The sequence below is a fragment of the Sceloporus undulatus genome, chromosome 5 (genome assembly GCF_019175285.1).
Source record: "Sceloporus undulatus isolate JIND9_A2432 ecotype Alabama chromosome 5, SceUnd_v1.1, whole genome shotgun sequence".
Classification (NCBI taxonomy): Eukaryota; Metazoa; Chordata; class Lepidosauria; order Squamata; family Phrynosomatidae; genus Sceloporus; species Sceloporus undulatus.
The window spans coordinates 59,824,864-59,846,271 of record NC_056526.1 but is presented as its reverse complement, the minus strand read 5'-3'; the positions used below and the strand labels follow the sequence as shown (position 1 = coordinate 59,846,271).

The window sequence follows — 21,408 nt, the reverse complement described above, 5'->3', positions numbered from 1 at the left end:
AACGGGACTTGAGGTGCTGCTTTATTTGTTAATCTGTGCAAAACGGAACCCCTTCAGATATAAGAGCCAACTATATTTCTTTTTGCCTTTTAGGACAAGCCCTCACTAATGCCTTTTAAAAGAATTATGATGAAAGCAGTATCAAACAAACTGAGAGAGAGAGAATGCAAAGGGATCTTGTAGCACCTTCACTTTACTAAGAGAAAGAAAGAATTTGGTAGCATAAGCTTTCCTAGATTTAAGTCTACTTTCTCTGGTAGCTGGGGTGAATTACCTAAGAACAGACCTTTATAAGCATGCTCTCTGTATTAGTAGCAATAGAAATGCAAAACTTGTGAATATGATGATGAGGTGACAAGTTCAATTTTAAAGATGGTCTTTAAAGGCAACATTTTTCTTCCTGACTTTGTCCCCCAATGACCCTCAACCCACAAGACTCAATGGTGCTATAAGATCCCGTTGCATACTGATCCAGACTAACATGGCTATGTCTTTGAATTAGAGAGAGACAGCAGAAAAACTACTAGCAGTTGGCAGAATAAGGAAGTATAGAAGAGATTATTTAAAAATCAAATGGGAGTACTGGAGGCCTCAACCAGATGGCCTGAAAGGGCTGCTATCAGGCGACACACGGATGCATGCCCCTGGGTTGTGTGGAAGCTGTGCTGGGGCCACCTAATGTGGCCCCAAACTGCTGAACTTGGCAATAGATTATTCATTTTTGGTTATTTTAGGCAGTTTTTCTATTTTAGTACCGTAAATTAAAAAAGTTTTTGATTTTAGTAAAGTTCCAAGTGACTAGACCTGCAGATAGCAGGCTTCCATATATTTTATTCAGCTGCCTTAAGTTAAAAATGTGGTTAAAAATATGTCAGTCATTGTTTTTCTAATTTTTTACTTAGCACTCATAGCAGCCATTTAATATTTCGAGTAATAGTCAGTAAATAATGACTTAAAATTAATGTAAATGCAGCATTTCTAAAGGAAGCTTGCATTATCTTTTTAGAAAGATCTTTCTTGGCTTTGGATTGGGATCCTGAATATAAAAAGAGATTCTTTGATGAAAATGCTGCTGAGGTATGTGACTTTCAGTAAAAATATTGTACTGCTTGAGCCAATAAATATAGACCAATTACCAGGTGGTAAATTTAGGGTATCCATATCAAAGGTTGCATTTTGACACACACTCCACAAAGGATTGCCAAGAGGTTTAGCTGTAGGGACATTGCTTCTCCTTTTTATTTTGTTTTCTTTCTTTTTCTTTCTGTGTTTTAAAAGCTTCTGGTCCTGCTCAGGTAAGAATAGTGGCAGCTAGAACTCTGCTCTGAGCTGATAAGTAATAGGGTACATATCCAGTCGGCCCTCCACTTTCACGGGGGTTAGGGGCAGAAGAGCCCTGTGAAAGTAGAGAAACCATGAATAAGTGCCCTCATGCCTCCTGCCTCCCGTCCTATGCCTTATTATTATTATTATTATTATTATTATTATTATTATTATTAACCTTTATTTATAATGCGCTGTAAATTTACACAGCACTGTACATACAATCTTTTAGTTAGATGGTTCCCTGCCCTCAGGCTTACAATCTAAGAAGACACGACACAAAAGGAGAAGGGAGTGGTGGTGGGGAATGGGATCAGGTCCAGCAGTTCTCCACCTCCGAGGCCTGGACCAAGGCAGATGGACTGGAGGAAGTGCTTGGCTTCTTAATTAATGGTTAAAAGGAGGCTTCCTGGGTCAGAGAGGGGCTAGCCTCTGAGAATGCTTCTCTAAACAATATAGTCTTTAACTCAGTTTTGAAACTGGGTAGAGAAGTGATGAGGTGTGCATGTGGGGGGAAGAAGGTTCCAGGAGTAAGGGGCAGCAAGCGAGAAGGGACGAATTCGGGAGGGGGCAGTGGTAGTCCTACACTGTGACAGGAGACCTTGACTACAAGAGCGGAAGGTGCAAGTAGGAATGTAAGGAGAAAGAAGGTCAGATAAGTAAGGAGGGGCCAATCCATGGAGTGGATTATCATGAGTGGGATTAAATATATGTTACTGCTGTAACATGGCACTGGTGTACTAAGCAATGTGCTCTAGGTCCGTGGTGGTGAACCTATGGCATGCGGAGAGACAGAACAGCAAGGGAGGAGGCAGAATAAGTGCGTGCTTGTTCCTCCTCTTCCCCCAGCCTCCCATGCCTTTAGTGGCCTCTTTGGAGACAGCTAAAGGCCCCGGAGGGTGGGGAAGAGGAGGAACAGGCGCATGTCTGTTTCTCCTCTTCCTCCCATCCTCCCAGGCCTTTAACTGTCTCCAGGGAAATCCCATCCCTGGAAGGCGGAAGTCCTGTCCCCCCAGAGGTCCTGCCCCCCCCCAGCACCAGGTAACACCCAGTGCAGGGATATCTTTGAGTTTAGCTACTTGGTCTTGAAAAGGTTCACCATCACTGTTCTAGGTACTTTTACAATTTATTTTTAAGCTTTCGAAGCAGTTGGTCAGGAATGTTTTAGGTTTTATACCATTCTCTTACCAATTCTAAAAGTTTTTTTTTAAACCAATGAAAAGTAAAAAGTAATGAACAATGAAGTGAGCAATTTCTGACTCCATAAAGACTGACAATTACTGTTTAAGCACTATAATAAGGAATGGTAAAAATTACTTTTAAACAGTAAATTTGCAAGCTCTGCTCTTGCTGCCTACAACTGGTAGCTTTAAAAAGTAAAGGTAAGGTAAAAGTGAAGATACAAGGTGAAGGGGTGGACTCTCTCCTGCTACTTTGTTCACCTACCTCCCCAGTGATGTGGTGTGTGATTCATTCACCCCATTACAGGAGTTACCCAAATGCCTGCTTCCAAATCAGAGAAACTTGAAATGGAGAAAGAGAAAGCCAGTCTTGATGGACAATAAATCCTCTTAAAATAATGTTTCATAGGTTCAAAACATACTGCAGAAGTACAGTTTCCAAAATTCCCTAGCTTTAAGCCAGGACACTTAAAGTGGTCTCAAACTGAGTTATTTCTGCAGTGTGTTCTGTACCCCAGATAGCCTCCACATTGTAGGAATAATTTGGTTCAGTCAGTAACAAGGATTTAATTTTCCTTTTGGGGTAGTTTTCCAAATTTGGGTGCATATAGTCCTAATTTATAGTAAGATTATATAACTAAAATGAGTTTTGTTTCATTTGTTCTCTTAACTCAAGAATACTTCTCTTTAGGATTTTGAAAAACATGAAAGTGTGGAATATAGACCTCCAAAAAAGCCCTTTGTGAAATTAAAAGATTGCATTGAATTGTTCACAACAAAGGAAAAGTTAGGTGCTGAAGATCCATGGTAAGAGCAAGAATGTAGTTGATGTATTTAAAAGGTTTTTCAAACTATAGCATGTAGTTGCCAGTATTGTGCAGAGACCACTATTTTACCTGACTCTTTTATTTTCCACAATGATATTTAATGTAGAAGTATAAGCAATGTAGAATTGCTGTTGTGTGCCTTGAAATCATTAGAAGGCACACAACAACATTTTCTGATTTATGGTGGTCCTAAAGTGAACCTATCACAGGGTTTTCTTGGTAGAACTGAGGAGGTTTGCCCTTGCCTTCATCTGAATTACTAGTAGAAAATGTAGAATTCATTCTGTCCCGCATATCTATTAGTATAATTCCTCATTTGAATATATGTAGTAGTTTTTGACTTAGGAAAATCAGTCTGGAAATAAAATGTGTGAAAATTAGAAATTATACTAAATTAATAAACTGATGTTTTGACAAAGTGAAGCAGTTGAAAGAAAGGGTTGTGTGTTTTAGGACCTGGTGCAAGCAATTTACATAGTACATTTTAACATGTACTTACCCTGGATCATTTAATGACAGCCACATACTTACATGGAAAAAAGGAAAGGAGTACACAAGATAGTACACACTCTTACGTATACATGAATGGGATATTCCAGTTGGTTGTTTGCTTCTTCCCACAGGTAGATAACTGAGGGAAAACACATATGAGCCTAGGTCCGCTTCTGTTCTTCTGTGGGTGAAATCCCAAGGAGTTTATGTAAAAGCTTTCATAATTCATAGTTACAATATGTCATTTATAAACTTTGGAAAAGCAGTATGTCCTTTCATAGATGCATTTAAGAATGTGAAAGAATAGGAGGGCAAGGGAGAACTTATATTTAAAGAACCATGATTGCCTTTTTATTTGCTATTAAGCAGAAGCAAGTATTCAGTTTCCACTCACTTCAGAAGAAAGAGAAGTTTACCCACCATTTACTAACTGTACACATCAACTCATCATACTATATCAATTTATCATATGTTTCAAATCTAAAATATCTTTTCTTTTAGGTATTGTCCAAACTGTAAAGAACATCAGCAAGCTACCAAAAAACTAGATTTGTGGTCACTGCCACCAGTATTGGTAGTTCATCTAAAACGTTTTTCTTACAGCAGATATATGAGAGATAAATTGGATACTTTGGTTGAATTTCCTATAAAGTAAGAGAGCCATATCGAAAATTAATGTACTATTAAATTTCATGCTTACATTTGATGTGCTGTTAATTATACCATTAAATATTTTTATTAATATTTAATTACTTAGTACTTAGTAAGTAATAACATATTTAGTAATATTAGTAGTAAAGCCCTTGTGAAATTAAACAAGGCAAATGGCTACAAAAGAGAGGTGCTCTTCACTAGTGACACCCCATCTGCAGAATGTACTGTTTTTGCACCCATACATTTTATTTTGGTTCTATTTGGTTAGCTGAAAAAGCTAAGAAATTGGTTATTTAGTATAATTTTATTCATGCTCTAGATAGCTCTAGACCAGTGAGTGCCAAAGTGGACAAAATATTTTCATTAAAATTTAATTAAACTATCGATTTAAAGGATTAGTTATAAAAGTAAAAATATGCATATCGTATGGGAATCTTAAAGAATAATGCTCAAAAGAACATTTAAATTGCCAATTTTTTTAGAGATTCAAGTTTTGCTGTGCAAAAGGATTTAATGTCTCTGCTTTGTCTCAGTGAGTTGTTTTTTAGTGAAATGAAAAGACTACTAGTCACTTCCACCAATAATTTAGGGTGTTCTTTTAACAGTGATTTGGACATGTCGGAGTTCCTTATTAATCCAAATGCTGGGCCTTGCCGCTATAATTTGATTGCTGTGTCAAACCACTATGGAGGCATGGGAGGAGGGCATTGTAAGTAACATAGTTTATATATATAAGATATTTTTTTGTTCTGTTTTCAGTGCTTTTAATAAACCATCTTTTTCTTATCCTAGATACTGCTTTTGCAAAAAACAAAGATGATGGAAAGTGGTATTACTTTGATGATAGCAGTGTGTCCACTGCCTCTGAGGAACAGATTGTGGCAAGTATCTTTTGTTATTCAGTGGGGGAAAATACATCATTGATGCTCTGGAGTAAAAATTAAGAGAGGCCTGCTTATCATTTATTGAGAATATCATTTGTGGTATGATAAATAATAGCATTTAGCATAACATATATGTTAGATACTACAGTAAAGATTATTCTTGCCATAGTATTTCTGGCTTCTATGTATAGTTATGAAAGAGAATCAACTCATTTGAAATGTGGTACTGGTGAAGAGCTCTGCAGATACCATGGACTACCAAAAGGACAAATACTTAGGTCCTAAAGCAAATTAAGCATGATTCTTACCAAAAAAAATAGCTATTATACTTTGAACATACCATAAGATCACTACCTGGAAAAAGATGATAATGGTTGATAAAGTGGAAGACAATAGAAAAAGAGGAAGATAACCCACTACAAATTTATTCAATAATGGAAGCCATACACCTGAGTTTGCAAGACCTGAGCAGGGCTTTTGATAACCAGGAATCTCAGACATCTCTTATTCATAGGATTGCCATATATCAAAGTTGACTTGACAGCAAACAACAGAAGAATAGCAGAACTCCAAAATGTTATGCAGAGTGTAGTACTTGGGCATGTGCAACAAACTTGGTAATATAAAAAAGTGGCCATATATGTATGTGTGTGCTCATGCGCGCGTGTACACACATGCATATAATTATTTATTTCATTTCTGTGCTTCTTTTATCCCAGAAAGGGACCCAAGGCAACTCACAGATACAATCATTTAAAAAACTTTACAATAAAAATTTAAAAACCATTAAAATCATCAAGCTAAAAACAGTGCAAAATTGCATAAAACATAGAAAAGTTAAAAAACATTACTAGAGCACACACACTATATAAAAGCCATGCTGACATTAAAAGCCTACTTGAATAAAACCATCTTACCTTGTCAAAAGGAAAGCAAGGAGAGGACCATCCTAGCCTCCTGTGGAAGGCAGTTCCAGACGGTGGGAGCAGCCACTGAGAAGGTGCCTGAAATACACACACACACACACACATGGATTTGAAGCAGAAACCATGTGAAATTAGTTTTGTGGAAACTGGAAAAACTTTGTGCTGAATTTCTTGACTATTAAAAATGTTTTTATGATCATACATGTCATAAAGGAAAGTTATTCTAAGATAAATACATCATATACCTACAGTTATAAGAGTGAAATACTTAAGCAGTTTAGTTTTTAAGGAGAAAAAAGTGCTGCAGTCTCTTCATTAAAAATGCAAATCAAATTATTTTTAAGCCTATGCATTTGGTTTAATTGAGAAGCCTAATGGCTACTTAATATCAGTGACATCATGGGAGGGTGTGGACTATACCAGATATCACCCAGTGGGGTAGTACAGGGGTGAGTGGGGAGCAGCTGCTACCCTCAGGGTCCTGCACAGCCATGGCCAGACAAGACTTGGAAGGCTGGGGAGCTGCTGATAGGGTTGAGCTTGAGTAGGACATTCTACACAGCACAGCAGCAAGGTGAGGGGAGTGCCCTCTTGGTTCTGCACCCCCAGAAGCTCCACCTCCCCACACTGGGTGACACCCTGGGCGAGGACGCCACTGCTTAATATAACATTGTGCCAGCACATTTGCTGCTCACACAGCAGATTCTCACATGTTCTCCCAGCTACAGTATACATGGGCATACCACCATTCCTCTGGAGCAGATTTAGGAGAAAGGTGCGGGACAATGGTAAGCACAGTCAGATTTCACTCTATGTGGATAGCAATAGCATTTATATTTCTATACTGCTTCCAACTGAACTAAACAGTCCCTAAGTGGTTTACAACGTCTAAGCCAATTGCCTCAATCTGGGGATTTATTTTACCAACCTCCGAAAGGGTGGAAGGCTGAGTTGACCTTGGAACCCCTCAGGATTGAACTCACAATGTTGTGGCTGAAGTATTGGCATTTAACCACTGTGCCACCAGAGCTCCTTGGATACAGGTCTACAGTGAGGCATGGTATTGTGGTTGGTTGCACAAATATACATGACATAGAGCATTGAAGCATAAGGGTTTTTTTTAATGGGGAAAAACTAAATATTTGTAGTAAATGGTTTTTACTGTCCAGCTGTTCAGGAGAAGGAATAATACTAGCATCCCATATGATCTCAAACTGAACAGTTTTAAGTGTTCCATTATGGTAGATGTTTCTATTACAGATCCTCCCTAGTTATCTTTCTATTTTCTCTAAAAAATCTGTTGAAAATCATCCTTCACTTCAAATCATCCTGCTGAGAATTTTTACTTTTAATGGCTTTAAATAGTGTGAGGACTTTCCCTATTGGCTTATGGCCAAATTAAATTCTTCAGCTTCATGCTTCTTTCAGTACAGTATTCAGTATCTAGTGCACGTGTATTGAACTAACATTATAACTGAAGAAGATACAGTCTAGATACACTGAGCCTTATTCATTTGAAAGCTTGCACATTTCAGTCAAGAACATTGAGACTTAGATCTCTATGGGACCATTTCTGTAGTTTATGAGAGTATTTTGCTAAAAGTCAGGCAAACTGCATTTGAAAAATCTGAGAGACTAATTAAATGGTCCCCCCCCCAAAAAAAAAATCCAGCCAGCATTGTCCCTTCTAGGGAAACAGTGGCAAAACTAAAGAGAAATAAATGTATACCAAAAAATGCACCATAAACAATATTCCTTTGGTGGATTTTCAACATGATTTGGTGGAGATTGTCAAGATACTGTTTTGGTAAAAGCAAAAATAGCAACTTTATATTTTTAGAGTTTCTCAGCAGACAAGGCCCCATCCTCCTGTATAGTGGGTACCTCCTCCCATTTGCTCATATAGGCAGGAAAAACACTAAAATCACTCCTTGTCTCCTGTGCGAGGAGCTACCCCCCCCCCCCTTAGGAAGCCAGTTTTTTTCCTGCCTATGCTCTAGCAGGATGCTTTTGTGAAGAGCTTGCCATTTGCCATTTGCTACTACAACTTGCTTGATTCTAGTGAGGATATCTGGAGATCCCTGGCCTTCTCTTCCCTCTGCTCTCACCCCCTCTCTTTTGGGGTGCATAATGGAAAGGATGTCTGTAGAGGAGGCTGCTGAGGCAGCAGAGAGTTTGTCCCACTCCCAGCCCTCTGAGCAGCTGGAGCAGCTGACCAGGGAGTCAGAAGTGAAGACACAGGTGGGGGAGAAGTTCCCCCTCCATGCTGCGGAATCTCTGGCCCTGAACCCAACCTGTTTAGGGCCAGGGTTGCTGGAGGCCATGCAAGCCACAGCTGTGCTGGTGCATCAGGGGGTGAGTACTGTCTTCCTTTCCAGGCCTTCCGCCCAGGAAGTGGCAGCCTAACGCAGAGGCTTCCTTGCTGGATCCAGGGCAATGGGGAACCAACACCTGGCCCCCTTTGGGGCCCCAGGGGCCTCCTCCCCACTGACCAAACAGGGCATAGCCCATAGTTCTCAAGTGGTGCATCAGCTGGGGTTCCCAGGGTTGGGGGGACTTGGCCCCCTCCCTCCATAGGCTGCTCTGGGACCGTGCCATCCCATAACGATGGATGCTCGGTTGGCAACGCAACCCACGCCAGGTCTTGCCTGGGTGAGCCCCACCGACTCACTACATTCCACCTTCCGGGAGGTGGGACTCTCACTGCTCCCACTAGTGGGCTCCTGCCCTCTCAGGCAGGGATTGGATGCTAGCTTGGCTCTATAGAGGCTGGCCTTTTGCTTCCCCAGGTGTCTGATCATTGCAGTTTTGAACGGGCATGTTGTGGCAGCCATTTTGGCCATGTCTGCCATCTTGGCCATATGGATGGCAGCAGCCATCTTGGGTCCTCCAATGGGGGCCGCCGTCTTTGCATCCTACAAGAATGCTCCAGCTGCTCAGAGGGCTGGGGGAGGGACAAACTAGACTGGCTTCCTAAGGGAGGATAGCCCCTCCCACAGGGGCCAGGAGTGGCTGCCTATAGGAGCAAATGAGAGGAGCTATCCACTCTACAGGATGCTGGGACCTTATCTGCTGGAAATGAACATATCACAGGTAATACCAATGCTACTTTTTACATCCTCAAACTGAAAAATGTTAACTGCAACTGGATGAGTTAACTGTTTTTCTTCTGCTGCACTTTCCCACAATCTTGCTTTCTCTTTTTGTTGTTGTGTGCCTTAAAGTCATTTCCGAAGATACAATTCATTCTTGCCCTGCCACAGGTTGCACAATCACTTCCACAGACAACTATATTTGTGATTAATATCTGTGGCCATGGAATTTTGGCCTTGCTGTGCCTTGATAGTTGTCTACAGCAGGAGGTATACAGACAACACTATAGATAAAAGGATACTTCTAATTGCCCCCTGCCCCAGCTACTGCTTGTAAAAGCCAGATGATTGTATTTGTACAAGAAATGATTTACATAAAATCTATGGGCTGTGAAACCTAGAGAGCCCATAAAACCTGTATCTTCTTTATTTTTGCAATAAGAAAGAAACTTTAGACTAGTGAAAATGGAGATTGTGAATGATATGCCTTTAATAATTACTACTAAAATTGGGTTTTTCTTATTATTTTCCAGTCCAAAGCAGCCTATGTGCTCTTCTACCAGAGACAAGACACAATCAGTGGAACTGGCTTTTTCCCTCTTGATCGGGAAACAAAACTAGGTGCTTCTGCTGCCACAGGCATCCCATTAGAAAGTGATGAAGACAGTAATGAAAATGACAATGATATAGAGAATGAAAATTGTATGCACACTAACTAATGGAAGATCTAGAAGCCATACAGAGAATAACTTCCTTGTGGAAGATAACTATTGAAACATTGAAATTACCCACCAAATTAAAAATAAAATCTGAGATGGGAAATTTCAGATGACAGAATGTAAATCCTTATTCAGTTTTAACTTGTGCAGTACTTGAAGTGAAACACAATGAAAACATTAACAGAATTTGTCTCTAATAACTTTACAATCTTGTATACACAAGCTATATATAGGAAATCACAAATAAACCCCTTTACAGTTTCTGCTGCAGTTTGGATGAATTATGGTTTCTTTGTTTTGGATGCAAGTTAATACCAACAATTTGTAGATTTGGTTTTTGTCTTAATACCACAAGAATATTACTGCAGAGCCTGTATTTTAGGGTGGGTAAGTCCATATACCTAAAATAAACATTGCCTAGTTTATGTGATTAATAAATGCAGCAGTATTCTTGGAACACCAAATTTTCAAGTTTCTCCCTGAAATAAATCTTGATTAAAAGGAAACATAATCATGATAGAAGAAAATAACTTGGAAAAGGTGTTTTAACCTTTTGTGGTATAAGTAATCTTCCAGAATATTATGTTCATCTTACTGCTGCTGTGGAACAGGTTCTGGATTTCATGCTGCATTAAGGAATTGAATTTTTCAATTCAGTGTAAGTATCCCTCATTGCTTGTTGGATCTACTTTGTAAACATAATTCCTGTTACCTTGCTTATAAGATGTGCGTAACTTTAATCTGGTGTCAGTCCAAAAATTTTAATTGTGCTGTAAGTCCCTCCCCTCCCATTTTTGGTAGTTTGACAGTTTACAAACTACATACGGTGTAATAGGATCTGATTTTTAATAGTATACTGTATTCATAGTAACGACTGTGCATCAAGCTTAGATGACTTTTCCATATAACTTGCCTTTAAATTGTTAATGGGCAACTGGTTTAAAGGTAGGTCTGTTAATTTTTCATGTGCGTTTTTGGTGGAATTCACCATAGCCTTACATCTTATCTCAAAAGGTAACTTATTATAGAAGAATTGGCATTTGCATGTTCAAGAGTCAGAACCTGTACAGTAAGTAGATAAACCATACATACCTTGAATTGGATTTTAATTAAATGTGTTCAAGGAGTCTGGGATGCCAAAAATAAGTGTGACCGTTTGAATCATTTTTATTTGCTGCTTTCCCTTTGATATAGTTGGAAGAATGTATTGTTGGTTCATATACAATACTGCCTTTGATAGGAGCTCCCTAAATGTGGAGGCGCACTTCACATATCTACTACCTGAAGTCCCACCATTGTTAAAGCAAAAAGTATGATCTTCACTTGAACTAATCAAATACAATAGGTTATAAATTGTGTATTGTAAATAAAGTTCACTCTGTGAGTGCACATTTTGGTAAATTATTTATTTATGTTAGCATTTAAAAGTTTAAAACTGCATTTGACCAGGATAAAAATAGGTTTGTGGACATGGCTTTGCTTTATACTTTGATATTAAAAGCTGGTGTTTCATCCTGGTATTTTAAAGCTGCTTTCTGGGTTTTTTTTTTTAAATGTAAGCTAGCCTCCTGCATGACAGAGGTTAAAAATTGTCTGCACTTGAGTTCACTTGGGTTTACATTTGAAACGCGCATGTTTTTATTTATAAAAATTTCAATAAAGCTATTCAAGGCCTTATTTAGTGTTCTCTATTTTTTTACCGAAAGTTTCTAGTAAATATTGTCACATTACCAAGAGCTGTGAAAATGGTATCACACTGTAGCAGTTATCCTATCCTAAGGAGCCAGATAAAAAATACCTGAAACAACTAGAGTTTCAGTTATCTTAAAGGAGTGAAAGAGGTTGATAGCAATACTAATGCCTGACATACTGGAAAAACGTGGTATTATTATTCCTGAAATGAAATCCTCCTAAACTGGAACTGGAATTTTCCAATGTGCATGACAGCAATTGAGCCTGCATCCTATATAAAGCTTATTTGGGAGTAAGTCCATTGAACTCAATTGTAGACATGCATAGGATTGCATTGTGTGTGCCAGGGGACAGCCATAGCTCAGGGGTAGAGCACATGTTTAAATGCAGAATGGTCCTAACTCAGTATACAGTAAGTCACTTGCTGTAGTTGACAGCTATCTGGAACAGTTCCCATCTTAGAAGCATCCTAACCAGTGATTTAGGATGGAAAATTTCTGCAATGAAAAAATTTCCATTGTACTGTTTCTCTGGAAATGGGATAGTGTGATAGCTCAGTAGCAGACCACCTGCTTTTCATGCAACCAGCTCCAGGTTTAATTCACAGCTTCTCCAATTTTAAACATAATGGGTCAGGTATCATTTGAAGGCGGGAAACATTTCTCTGATTGAGTCCATTTAGTATTCTACATACAGTACATGAATTCTGGATATAGAAGTATTAAAAACTTTTCTGGCTGTACAGCCTTACATTTAAGCAAAATCCTGGTATGGCCATCCTTCCACATTCACAGGGGAATTAGGGGATCAAGATGCCTGTGAATGTGGGAAAACTGTGAATATCCCACCCACCCCCCATGGCAGCCATTCCCAAGGTGGGAGGGGCAGGGGAACGGAGTGCTCCTTTCACCCCTCCCACCCTGGGAAGCATCCTCAAAGCTTTCCAAGGTTGGAGGGGTGAAGGAACGGAGCACTGCTTTCCTTCACCCCACCCACCCTGGAAATGCTGGGGGGGAGAGGCACAGGTGTGTGCCTGCTTCTTCTCACCCCACCCCCCTTCCGTCTCTTTAACTGGCTTCGGAAACCAGCAGAAGGGACAGGAGGGTGGGGGAGAAGAGGCACATATGCGCATTCTTCCTGGGTGCTCCTTCCCGCCTGGGCTTTTTTCTCCTGCAGGGAAAAGCCCAAGGGAAGGAAGATGAGGAGTGCATGCCCACTATGGCTTAACATTAGCGAATAATCAAAGCCATGAATGTTAAGTCCATGAATGTGGAGGGCCAACTTTATACAATACTTACTTAGCATCCATAGGTGACAATTCCAACCCTTCTGTCTTCTCAACACTGAAATTGAGCTGGCTGCTTTCTGTTTGTTTGTTTTCTCTTTTGATATAAGTTAACCACCTTTAGGACAGAGAAATGGAAAGCTGTGTTCTGTACACCCGATAGAAATTCAGTCACCTTCTTCTGTGAGCTAATGAACATTCATTAGTAGTTTTTGCATGATTACTGGAAAAAAGATATATCTTTAAAAGGTATAGACTGAAGGAAATAGTCCCTCATGTCTTACATTTGTATAGTCTTTTTAAAGCCAGTTTTTATGAAAATACAAACGATGACTACTATAGTTCTAAGACACTATTGACGGAGAATTTAATTTCCACTCCTACTTGCAAGCTTGCTATTTTGTTAGAAGCACTTTACCCCCCGCCCCCCAAACTGGCAAATAAACTACATGTGATGTGATGTGATGCAGAAGCAAATACTGCAGTAATGTTTTCTTGGCCTAAATTGGAAAGTTGTGTTTAGAGTAAATCTAGAATATTGATCTGTAGGTATATATGAAGTGTTCTTACAAAGTAGTTCTGTGGATTGAGAGGAGTGTCCATAAAATTGGAGGGGTGGTGGTAGTATTGAATGTTTCCTCTGGCCAAATTCAGCTACAAAAAAACAACCAGTATATTTGTTTTTTAAAAATGGAGAGTAGCTCTTTCATAATAAAATGCTCTCTCTACCCAGATGGTGATGAAAGCTGAACATCTGTATTATAAGGCGCACAAAAGATGAAAAGAGATTGTTTAGGTGGTTGACCTTGTCTCCTGTTCTTATCAAACAATCCTTGAAGTCTTCAAACAGGAGAGGTCAATCTTGACATTGTTGCCCATAAGTCTCTGAGATGACACCTGATGAATTCTGCACAAATTAGGAATTCCTCACTGCAATCCTGTTTCCCATTTCACTTGGCATAGCAAAATTATGTCAGGCTTGAAAAACAAGATAAGCTATGTTCTCTGAATATTAGCTGTTTATTGAATTTTTGTTGTTGTGTGCTTTCAAGTTGTTTCTGACTTATGGCAACCCTAAGGTGACCACAAGGTTTTCTCGGGCTGAGTGTATGTGACTCACCTGAAGTCACCCAGCCTAAGGTTTCCATGCCTGAATAGGAATTGAACCTGATCTCCAGAGTTGTAGTTCAATGCTCAACCACTACACCATGCTGGCTCCAAGTTAATAGATATTAAAATTAATTTTGGGTTTACGTTCACCAATTTCTGATAATACATTTATGATTATGTTCCTGAAATAAAGAAAAGTTGTAATGCAAGACAGCATGAGAACTAGACTATGCTGAAAGCTAGTTGCAGTGTTTCATTGGGTCTAAACCAGAGGAAGAAATAATAATTTTACTGAGAGATACCATCATAGTGTTCTCTATATTTGCCTTTTCCTAACTGAAGAAGAATCTAGTGTCCATGAGGGGGGAGGGAAAATCTTCACAAGTAAATTTTCTTGAACATCCAGTAATTGTGCTGGAGGAACACATAGTGGATTAGTTTTAATCATCTCTTGGTTAAGCCTTTTGTCTATACGTCACTCCTCTTTTCTTTCCACTTTGCTGGGGGTCCGAACACAATGCAGAAATCTGTATTAAAGATCATTTTGTCCAAAATATCAAACTCTGCTTACTAACTTCTGAACAAGTCAGGATTTAAACTACCTAAAATGTGTTTCAAAACTAGTAAGCATAGTTTTCCAGTTGAGACAAATTGAAAAACTCCAACTGGGAACTTTCTGCATTCCACTTAAGCATATAAAGATGAGAGAATGAAAGAAACTGAATGTGCACAGACAAGATAGTTTGTTCATATCTTATATGCTGAAATAGAATTGTTCAGGCTTGAATTCTTAGTAGATATGTACTTTGGACATACCATGAAACGACATGATTCCCTGGAAAAGACGATAATGCTCAGCAAAAGGGAACACTAGGAAAAGAGGAAGGTTGCATTACAGGCAGTTTGAGGAAGCCACAGCACTGAGTTTGCACAACTTGAGCAGGGCAGTTGATGACCAAGGCTTTTGGAGGCCACTCATTCATAGCATCACCATAAATTGAAGTCAACCTGGTTGCAAATAACAACTCCAGTCTCAGGAAGTAGATCTTGACAGAAATATTTTAGAAAAGATGCCAAAGCAACATGTTCATACTACAAAATACTAAAATGGAGAATAAGTTAACTGTAATAGGTATTAATTGAAACAGGAGTGGGGAACCTGTGGCCCTCCAGAGGTTGCTGGGCAGCATCTCCCATCATTCCTCGCCATCCAGCCAGTTAGCTAGGCCTGATGTGAGTTGGAATCCAGAATATTTGTGGGTGAATGTGAATTGTAATCCAACAGGTTATTCAGGTCTGTTACATCCTTTTGATCTACTTGAAGAAGCATGGACTTGAAAGTAAAAAAAAAGGATTATGGAAAAGAAATGACTTTGATGAAATATGAATTTTTTTAATTAAAAATGTATTAAGAAAAGAAGATGAGAAATTACTGCCACAGGAGGAATTAAAATTTTGGATGGAGTATAAAGAAGGGAATGGCTCCAGGGGTGGGGTGCACTGAAGTGATATTTAGGGTTGGTTTTTTTAAAATGAATAAGATGCAAAAGTACGTGTATGGAAAGAATATTAAATCTGTTTTGTTTTGTAAAATTTCAAAAATACTAAATAAAAAAAGAAGAAACAAGAACTTCAGTTTTACTTCCTGGAGCTTACTCTTCGTTTCTCAGAGCCTGCATGGCCAAGGAAAAGTAATGGCGTCTGCCTACATGGACCATCTTAACAGCAACTATAACAACATCTCAATAAAATGTAGGCATTTGACTCCCAACACCATTTTTTTCTTCTGTTTGATTAAAAACTTTGCCTGATGAAGAAACCAGTTTAGCTTTGAAAACTTGCATCATATACTTTGTGATTTTGCTTGTACAAAGGTATCACTGTTTTGTGGATTTTGGATGTTACTGTACTTTGCTGCATGGCAAACACAACTATCCCCTGAATATGCTTTCTAGTTTGTGTTTCAGGTGAGGAAGTATTATACTGCAGTATTGTTATACACCAGGAATATAAGCATATATGAAACAGATTTAGGGTGTAAGAATAATTTGTTATTGTATTGTGCTAAGATAAACCATTTGGAAATTTACAGAGAGTAAAGAATTTTTTAATGGAAAAGGTAATTGAACTTTTTAGAAAAAAGAATAAGTGGAATATAGATTTGTCTATAAATTGGCTGGGAAGAGTTGTTTCTGGTTTTTCTCTTTTTCACATTAGCTCAAGTTTTGTTTGTAATCAACTAAGACCTTCAGTTAATTTTCACATATACTATTTTACACATACAACTTCCAAGCCCCCTTATATTTGCACAGCTGATGGGTTTTTTGCCATGTAAATGCAGAACTTTACATGAATTACTGTTCTTTTATGTATTTCAGTTCAGTCTTCCAGTTAAAGTCAATTGGAAACCCAATTTTCTCTTCTGAGGCACAGTGTCTTGCAGAAATAGTCATCCCCTTAACTTTGATTTAGAAAACTTGACTTTGATTTAGAAAACTTTGAAAGGGGACTTAAATTCAAGCAAATTAGGACCAACAATGGGAACCAGTCAGAAAAGATGGCAGTCTACCACTTCCAGTCTCAAAGGGCCTGAAGAGACAGGCCAAAATAAAGCTGCTTCGGGTCACTTTGGAAGTATGCTGTTTAAATGATGCATGTGTCTTAAGAGGCCAGAAGCTGCGCCAAAGCTATGTGAATTGGGACTGGATTGGAGTAAGGACTGGATCACAGGTTTGGTGCAGCTTCTGGCCTCTTAAAATGTGTGTGTCATTTAAACAGCATACCTCCAAAATCACCTGAAGCAGCTTTATTTTTCCCAGTCTGTTCAGGCCCAAAGACAGTATCAGTTGCTGAAGAATGTGAAATGGAGAGTGCAGTGGTACCCTGTCCTCTTGGTGAGGTGAGCTTTCAGTTTCAGCATTTGATTAGCCATCATAGGAACAGAATGCTGAACTAGTTAGGCCCCCTGATCCAGTAGATTGGTTTGAACAGGGCTTATTTTCTTGAGGCAATCCTGTCTGTGCTTTACCATCTAGTTTCTTGTCATTCTCATCAGCATATAATGTCTCCCCTGGCCTCCAAGCATAGATAATCAGGAACAAGTGTGTGCGAACTGAGATTCTTTTGTGTTCATTTTTGTGAATTTTCTTACAGATTACTCAGTACATGCACAAATCTTTAGGGATCCTGCAGATCCCTAGGCTCCCTCTACCTAGGTTCCAGCAGCTGAGGAAAGGTCCTCCCTCCATCCAACTGCCACTGCTGTGGTCTCCGAGGAAGAAAACAGTAGCCAGCATTCGCTGGATTTATTCCCTTTCCCACTCCCACCCCCTTTTCCTTTTTTAAATTGTAAGCCTGAGGGCAGGGAACTGTCAGATTAACAGTTGTAAACTGCTTGTGCAAAGCGCCATGTACACTGATGGTACTATATAAATGGAGGCGGAGGAGCATTTTCCACATTTTGTTGTGCCACCAGAATTGAAATGGAGATCAAAGTGTAGGGGGGGGGGGGAGATTAATATTTCTGATAGGAACTGTATTAGCTACCCTTCCTAGCTTGGTGTCATCTGCAGATTTATCCACTGTATTCCTTCATCAAAGCCATTTATAAAGATGTTAGCATTCGGCTAAGGACTAATAATTACTAAGCAGAAACTCACAAAGTATCCCCAAAAGATGGCCATCCAGCCTCTGTTTAAAAACCTCAAAAGGAGACTCCACCACACTCTGAGGGAAATATTGCTCATTCCTATATAACTCCCTCTCTACCTTTAACAAAGCAATAGTGAATTGATGTAAAGAGCCATTTGTACTTCTCTATTAAAAGTAATATGTTTGTAGTATCAGAAGTAAGCAGCATTTTTAAACTGAAAGCAAAAATCAGGAATCAGTATTCCATCCTGCATCACTATCATCTGCATTTCCCTAAATTGGAATTGTACTTTTATGAGTAGTTGTGTGTTCTTACCTCAGCATATATTTAAGATTGCAAGATACAATTAAAGTCTATGCGGCAGGATATAATTAAAATATTTTAGTTGTTACTTTGAGTGGCCCAACTAAAGACTAGAAATATTAATCAATCATGTGCATAAATGATACACATAAATAAAATCCAAATGACGTACTTGCCTTGCAGCACTTCTGCAGTGACGTGATGGTTTTCTTTAGTCTTTTTACTGAAGTCATTTACCTCACATGGCACTACTGTCAGTCAGGCCACTTATTTTTAAGAATCATATTATGAACAGAACAAAGATGGAAAACACCCATTGCTCTACCAGTATTCATTGATGGATGGCCTGATATGAAAGGCAGAGTTCTTTGTCTTGAAACTCACAGAGGTCCAAAACACACTGCAGAAATAATCCAGTTTGAGACTGCTTTAACTGCCCTGTCTCAGTGCTAGGGAATCCGAGAACTGTAATTTATTGTGACACCAGAGCTCTCTGACAGAGAAAGCTAAATGCTTGACAAAACTACTGTTCCCAGACTTCCCTAACATTGAATCAGGGCAGTTAAATGTATCTCAAGCTGGATTATTTCTGCAGTGTGTTTTGGATCAGAATAACCTCAAGCCAGACACTCTTATTTCAGAGTGATGTATCTGAAAAAGTTGATAGGGGGTAAAGTGAGGAGGAGGAAAGCAAAATTACTGACTTTCAATCATTGAAATAAAGGTTTGCTGTTTATTGTTGTATGCTTTCAATATTTTCCAACTTATGGCGACCCTAAGGTGAATCTGTCATGGGGTTTTCATGGCAAGATTTGTTCAGAGGTTTGCCATTGCCTTCCCCTGAGGCAGAGAAAATGTGATCTGCCCAAGATCACCCAGTGGGTTCCATGGCTGAGCTGGGAATCGAATCTTGGTCCTCAAAGTTGTAGTTCAACACTCAAACTACTATGCCACACTGGCTCTCTTCTATGGAGGAAAGATAGGTTATAGTATAACTAATAAATAAAATATATTGAAGTTTGCAGGTGCTGACAGCATCTCTACATACACTAGGAAGGTTTGAAACCTAATGTGCACTAAGCAGGAAAGTCAGCTAACTCCAGACCTCTGATGCATCTAGCAGTTTGGTGCATGTATTGAAATATGTATTTCTGACATGTAAATTTCAGGTATGTGGGTGTTGATTTACCTTTTCACTAGAACACCGAAGTCTTCCAGCAAAATGATAGTTCAGGGAAACAGACACAGAATTACAATTTAGGGCATATTTTGAGTACATGCTTAGCTTTACACTGAGTACAAAACTGATCTTGTTATGTTCTGAAAATAATGCAGTTCTGCCTCCAGGGAGTTTCTATTACAAAACCTAAATTTAGCGAACAGGACCTTGTTTGTTGATGCTATACAATCAGAAAACCTTGCCAATCTGCTGCAAGTCATCTAGAGAGCTGGTGATGCATTTTAAAATGCCTTCCGTGAACACACTTTAGGACATACCCAAATGCTGAAGTGTGTACCTCAACATGTGGAAGATGACATTCATTGCACATACTGAAAAGTGACACAGGTTGAACAGTGCATAAATGAAAAGAGTCTTGAGGATTATGAGAGATAGCATGTTTAGTGGTTTGAACATTGGACTATGGAGACTAGCGTTTGAATCCCTGCTCAGCTGCAGAAATCCACTGAGTGACCTTAGGTAAGGCTGGGGTAGATCCCCTCTGAATAAATCTTTCCAAAAAGTCCCTGTGATAGCTTAACCTTAGGATTGTCATAAATCAGAACTAACTTGAAGGCACACAACAACTTGAGGATTGCAAACTGTCCTAAAATCTAACAGGAAGCTCCCTTGTGGCTTGCTGCCAGTTATTCATAGAGACCTGCCACTTTGTAACATTGCCAAAGTTCCTTATTCCACAATTGACTCTACTAAGAAGATAAATAACAGAGCTCTAGTTTCTTGTAGTGTGTCTTCAAGTCATTTTCAACTTATGGCAGCCCTCTCATGGGGTTTTCTTGGCAAGATTTCTTCAGAGGGGTTTGCCCTTGCCTCCCTCTAAGGCTAAGAGAGCGTGACTCGCCCAAGGCCACCCAGTGAGTTTTCATGGCCGAGTGAGGAGGATTCAAACCAAGGTCTCCAGACTAGTCCCCAACACCCAAACCATATTGATTGCCTCTGAACCAGGGCCTCTGAGGAAGTGGACTGAAGCCTAGGGAAGCTCATGATGCCAGCTTCTTTCTTCCAGTCAGTCTCAAAGGTGCTCCAAGATCTCTCTCTCTATTATTATTATTATTATTATTATTATTATTATTATTATTATTATTATTATTATTATTATTATATCCCAATGCATCTGAGGAAGCAGACTGAAGCCTAGGGAAGTTCCTGCTGCCAATTCCTTCCTTTCAGTCAGCCTCAAAGGTGCTCCAAGGAGCCCTCTGTACGAAGTAGCCCTCTGAACCAAAACCTTGACCAGAAGGACAGGGGGAAGGAGGGCGCGTGAAGGCCTACTCCTCCGCCCCTCCTCCGGCTCCCTGTGCGCGGAAGCCCGGCTGACGTGTGGCGGGCGGCAGTGGCGGCGGGGCATTGTGGGAGCGGGAGCCGACGTGGAGGCGGCAGGGCCGGCCTAGGAGGAGAGGAGAGGCGAGGCCCCGGGATCCCTGGCTGGGCCTTGCAGCAGCAGGCCTCCTCCTGCTCTTGCTCTGGCCCTTCCTGCCTTGGCCATGGCCGGCACCAGCAGCCCCGAGGCCGTGAAGAAGCTGCTGGAGAACATGCAGGGCGACCTCAGGGCCCTGAGCCTGGAGTGCCGGAAGAAGTTCCCTCCCGTCAAGGAGGTAGGTAGGAGGCAGCAGGGGCAGCTCCAGGCCAGGGATGGAGGGTGCCTCCAGTTGTAATTGAGGGGGGGGGATTCTCCGTTCCTTTTCCGTTCCTTTTCCGCCCACCAACGGTCATTGGGGGGAGATCTTTAAGTTAATGTTTCTTCCCTTCCCTTCTTCACGCTGGAACTCAGGGTGAAAGACACACTGCAGAAATAACCCAGTTTGAGACCGCTTTAACTGCCCTAGGGAATCCTGGGAGCTGTAGTTTTTGGGAGGCAGACCTCTCTGGTGCCACAACAAACTACCATTCCCAGGATTCCCCAGCACTGAGCCAGGGCAGCTAAAGCGGTCTCAAACTGGGTTACTTAACCTGCAGTGTGTTTTGGACCTGAGAGGATTAACCATGAGGGTGGTTTGTTTCAAACAATGTGAATGATTTCTGCTGTGT

General features: G+C 40.0%; 2 protein-coding genes across 8 annotated transcripts in view; both read left to right on the top strand.

The window, feature by feature from the left end:
* The window catches only part of USP15 (ubiquitin specific peptidase 15), a 56,931-nt gene extending 45,156 nt beyond the window's left edge, over positions 1 to 11,775 (top strand). For all 4 annotated transcript variants that reach the window (XM_042467608.1, XM_042467607.1, XM_042467609.1 and 1 more), the window contains 6 exons: positions 1,007 to 1,077; positions 3,196 to 3,311; positions 4,325 to 4,474; positions 5,083 to 5,186; positions 5,270 to 5,358; positions 9,913 to 11,775. In XM_042467608.1, coding sequence (XP_042323542.1) covers positions 1,007 to 1,077; positions 3,196 to 3,311; positions 4,325 to 4,474; positions 5,083 to 5,186; positions 5,270 to 5,358; positions 9,913 to 10,098 — 716 coding nt within the window. In that variant the 3' untranslated portion in view covers positions 10,099 to 11,775. The remainder of the gene's footprint in view (positions 1 to 1,006; positions 1,078 to 3,195; positions 3,312 to 4,324; positions 4,475 to 5,082; positions 5,187 to 5,269; positions 5,359 to 9,912) is intronic.
* Positions 11,776 to 20,705: 8,930 nt separating this feature from the next.
* MON2 (MON2 homolog, regulator of endosome-to-Golgi trafficking) overlaps positions 20,706 to 21,408 on the top strand; it is a 66,715-nt gene continuing 66,012 nt past the window's right edge. For all 4 annotated transcript variants that reach the window (XM_042468615.1, XM_042468612.1, XM_042468613.1 and 1 more), the window contains exon 1: positions 20,706 to 20,975. In XM_042468615.1, coding sequence (XP_042324549.1) covers positions 20,865 to 20,975 — 111 coding nt within the window. In that variant the 5' untranslated portion in view covers positions 20,706 to 20,864. The remainder of the gene's footprint in view (positions 20,976 to 21,408) is intronic.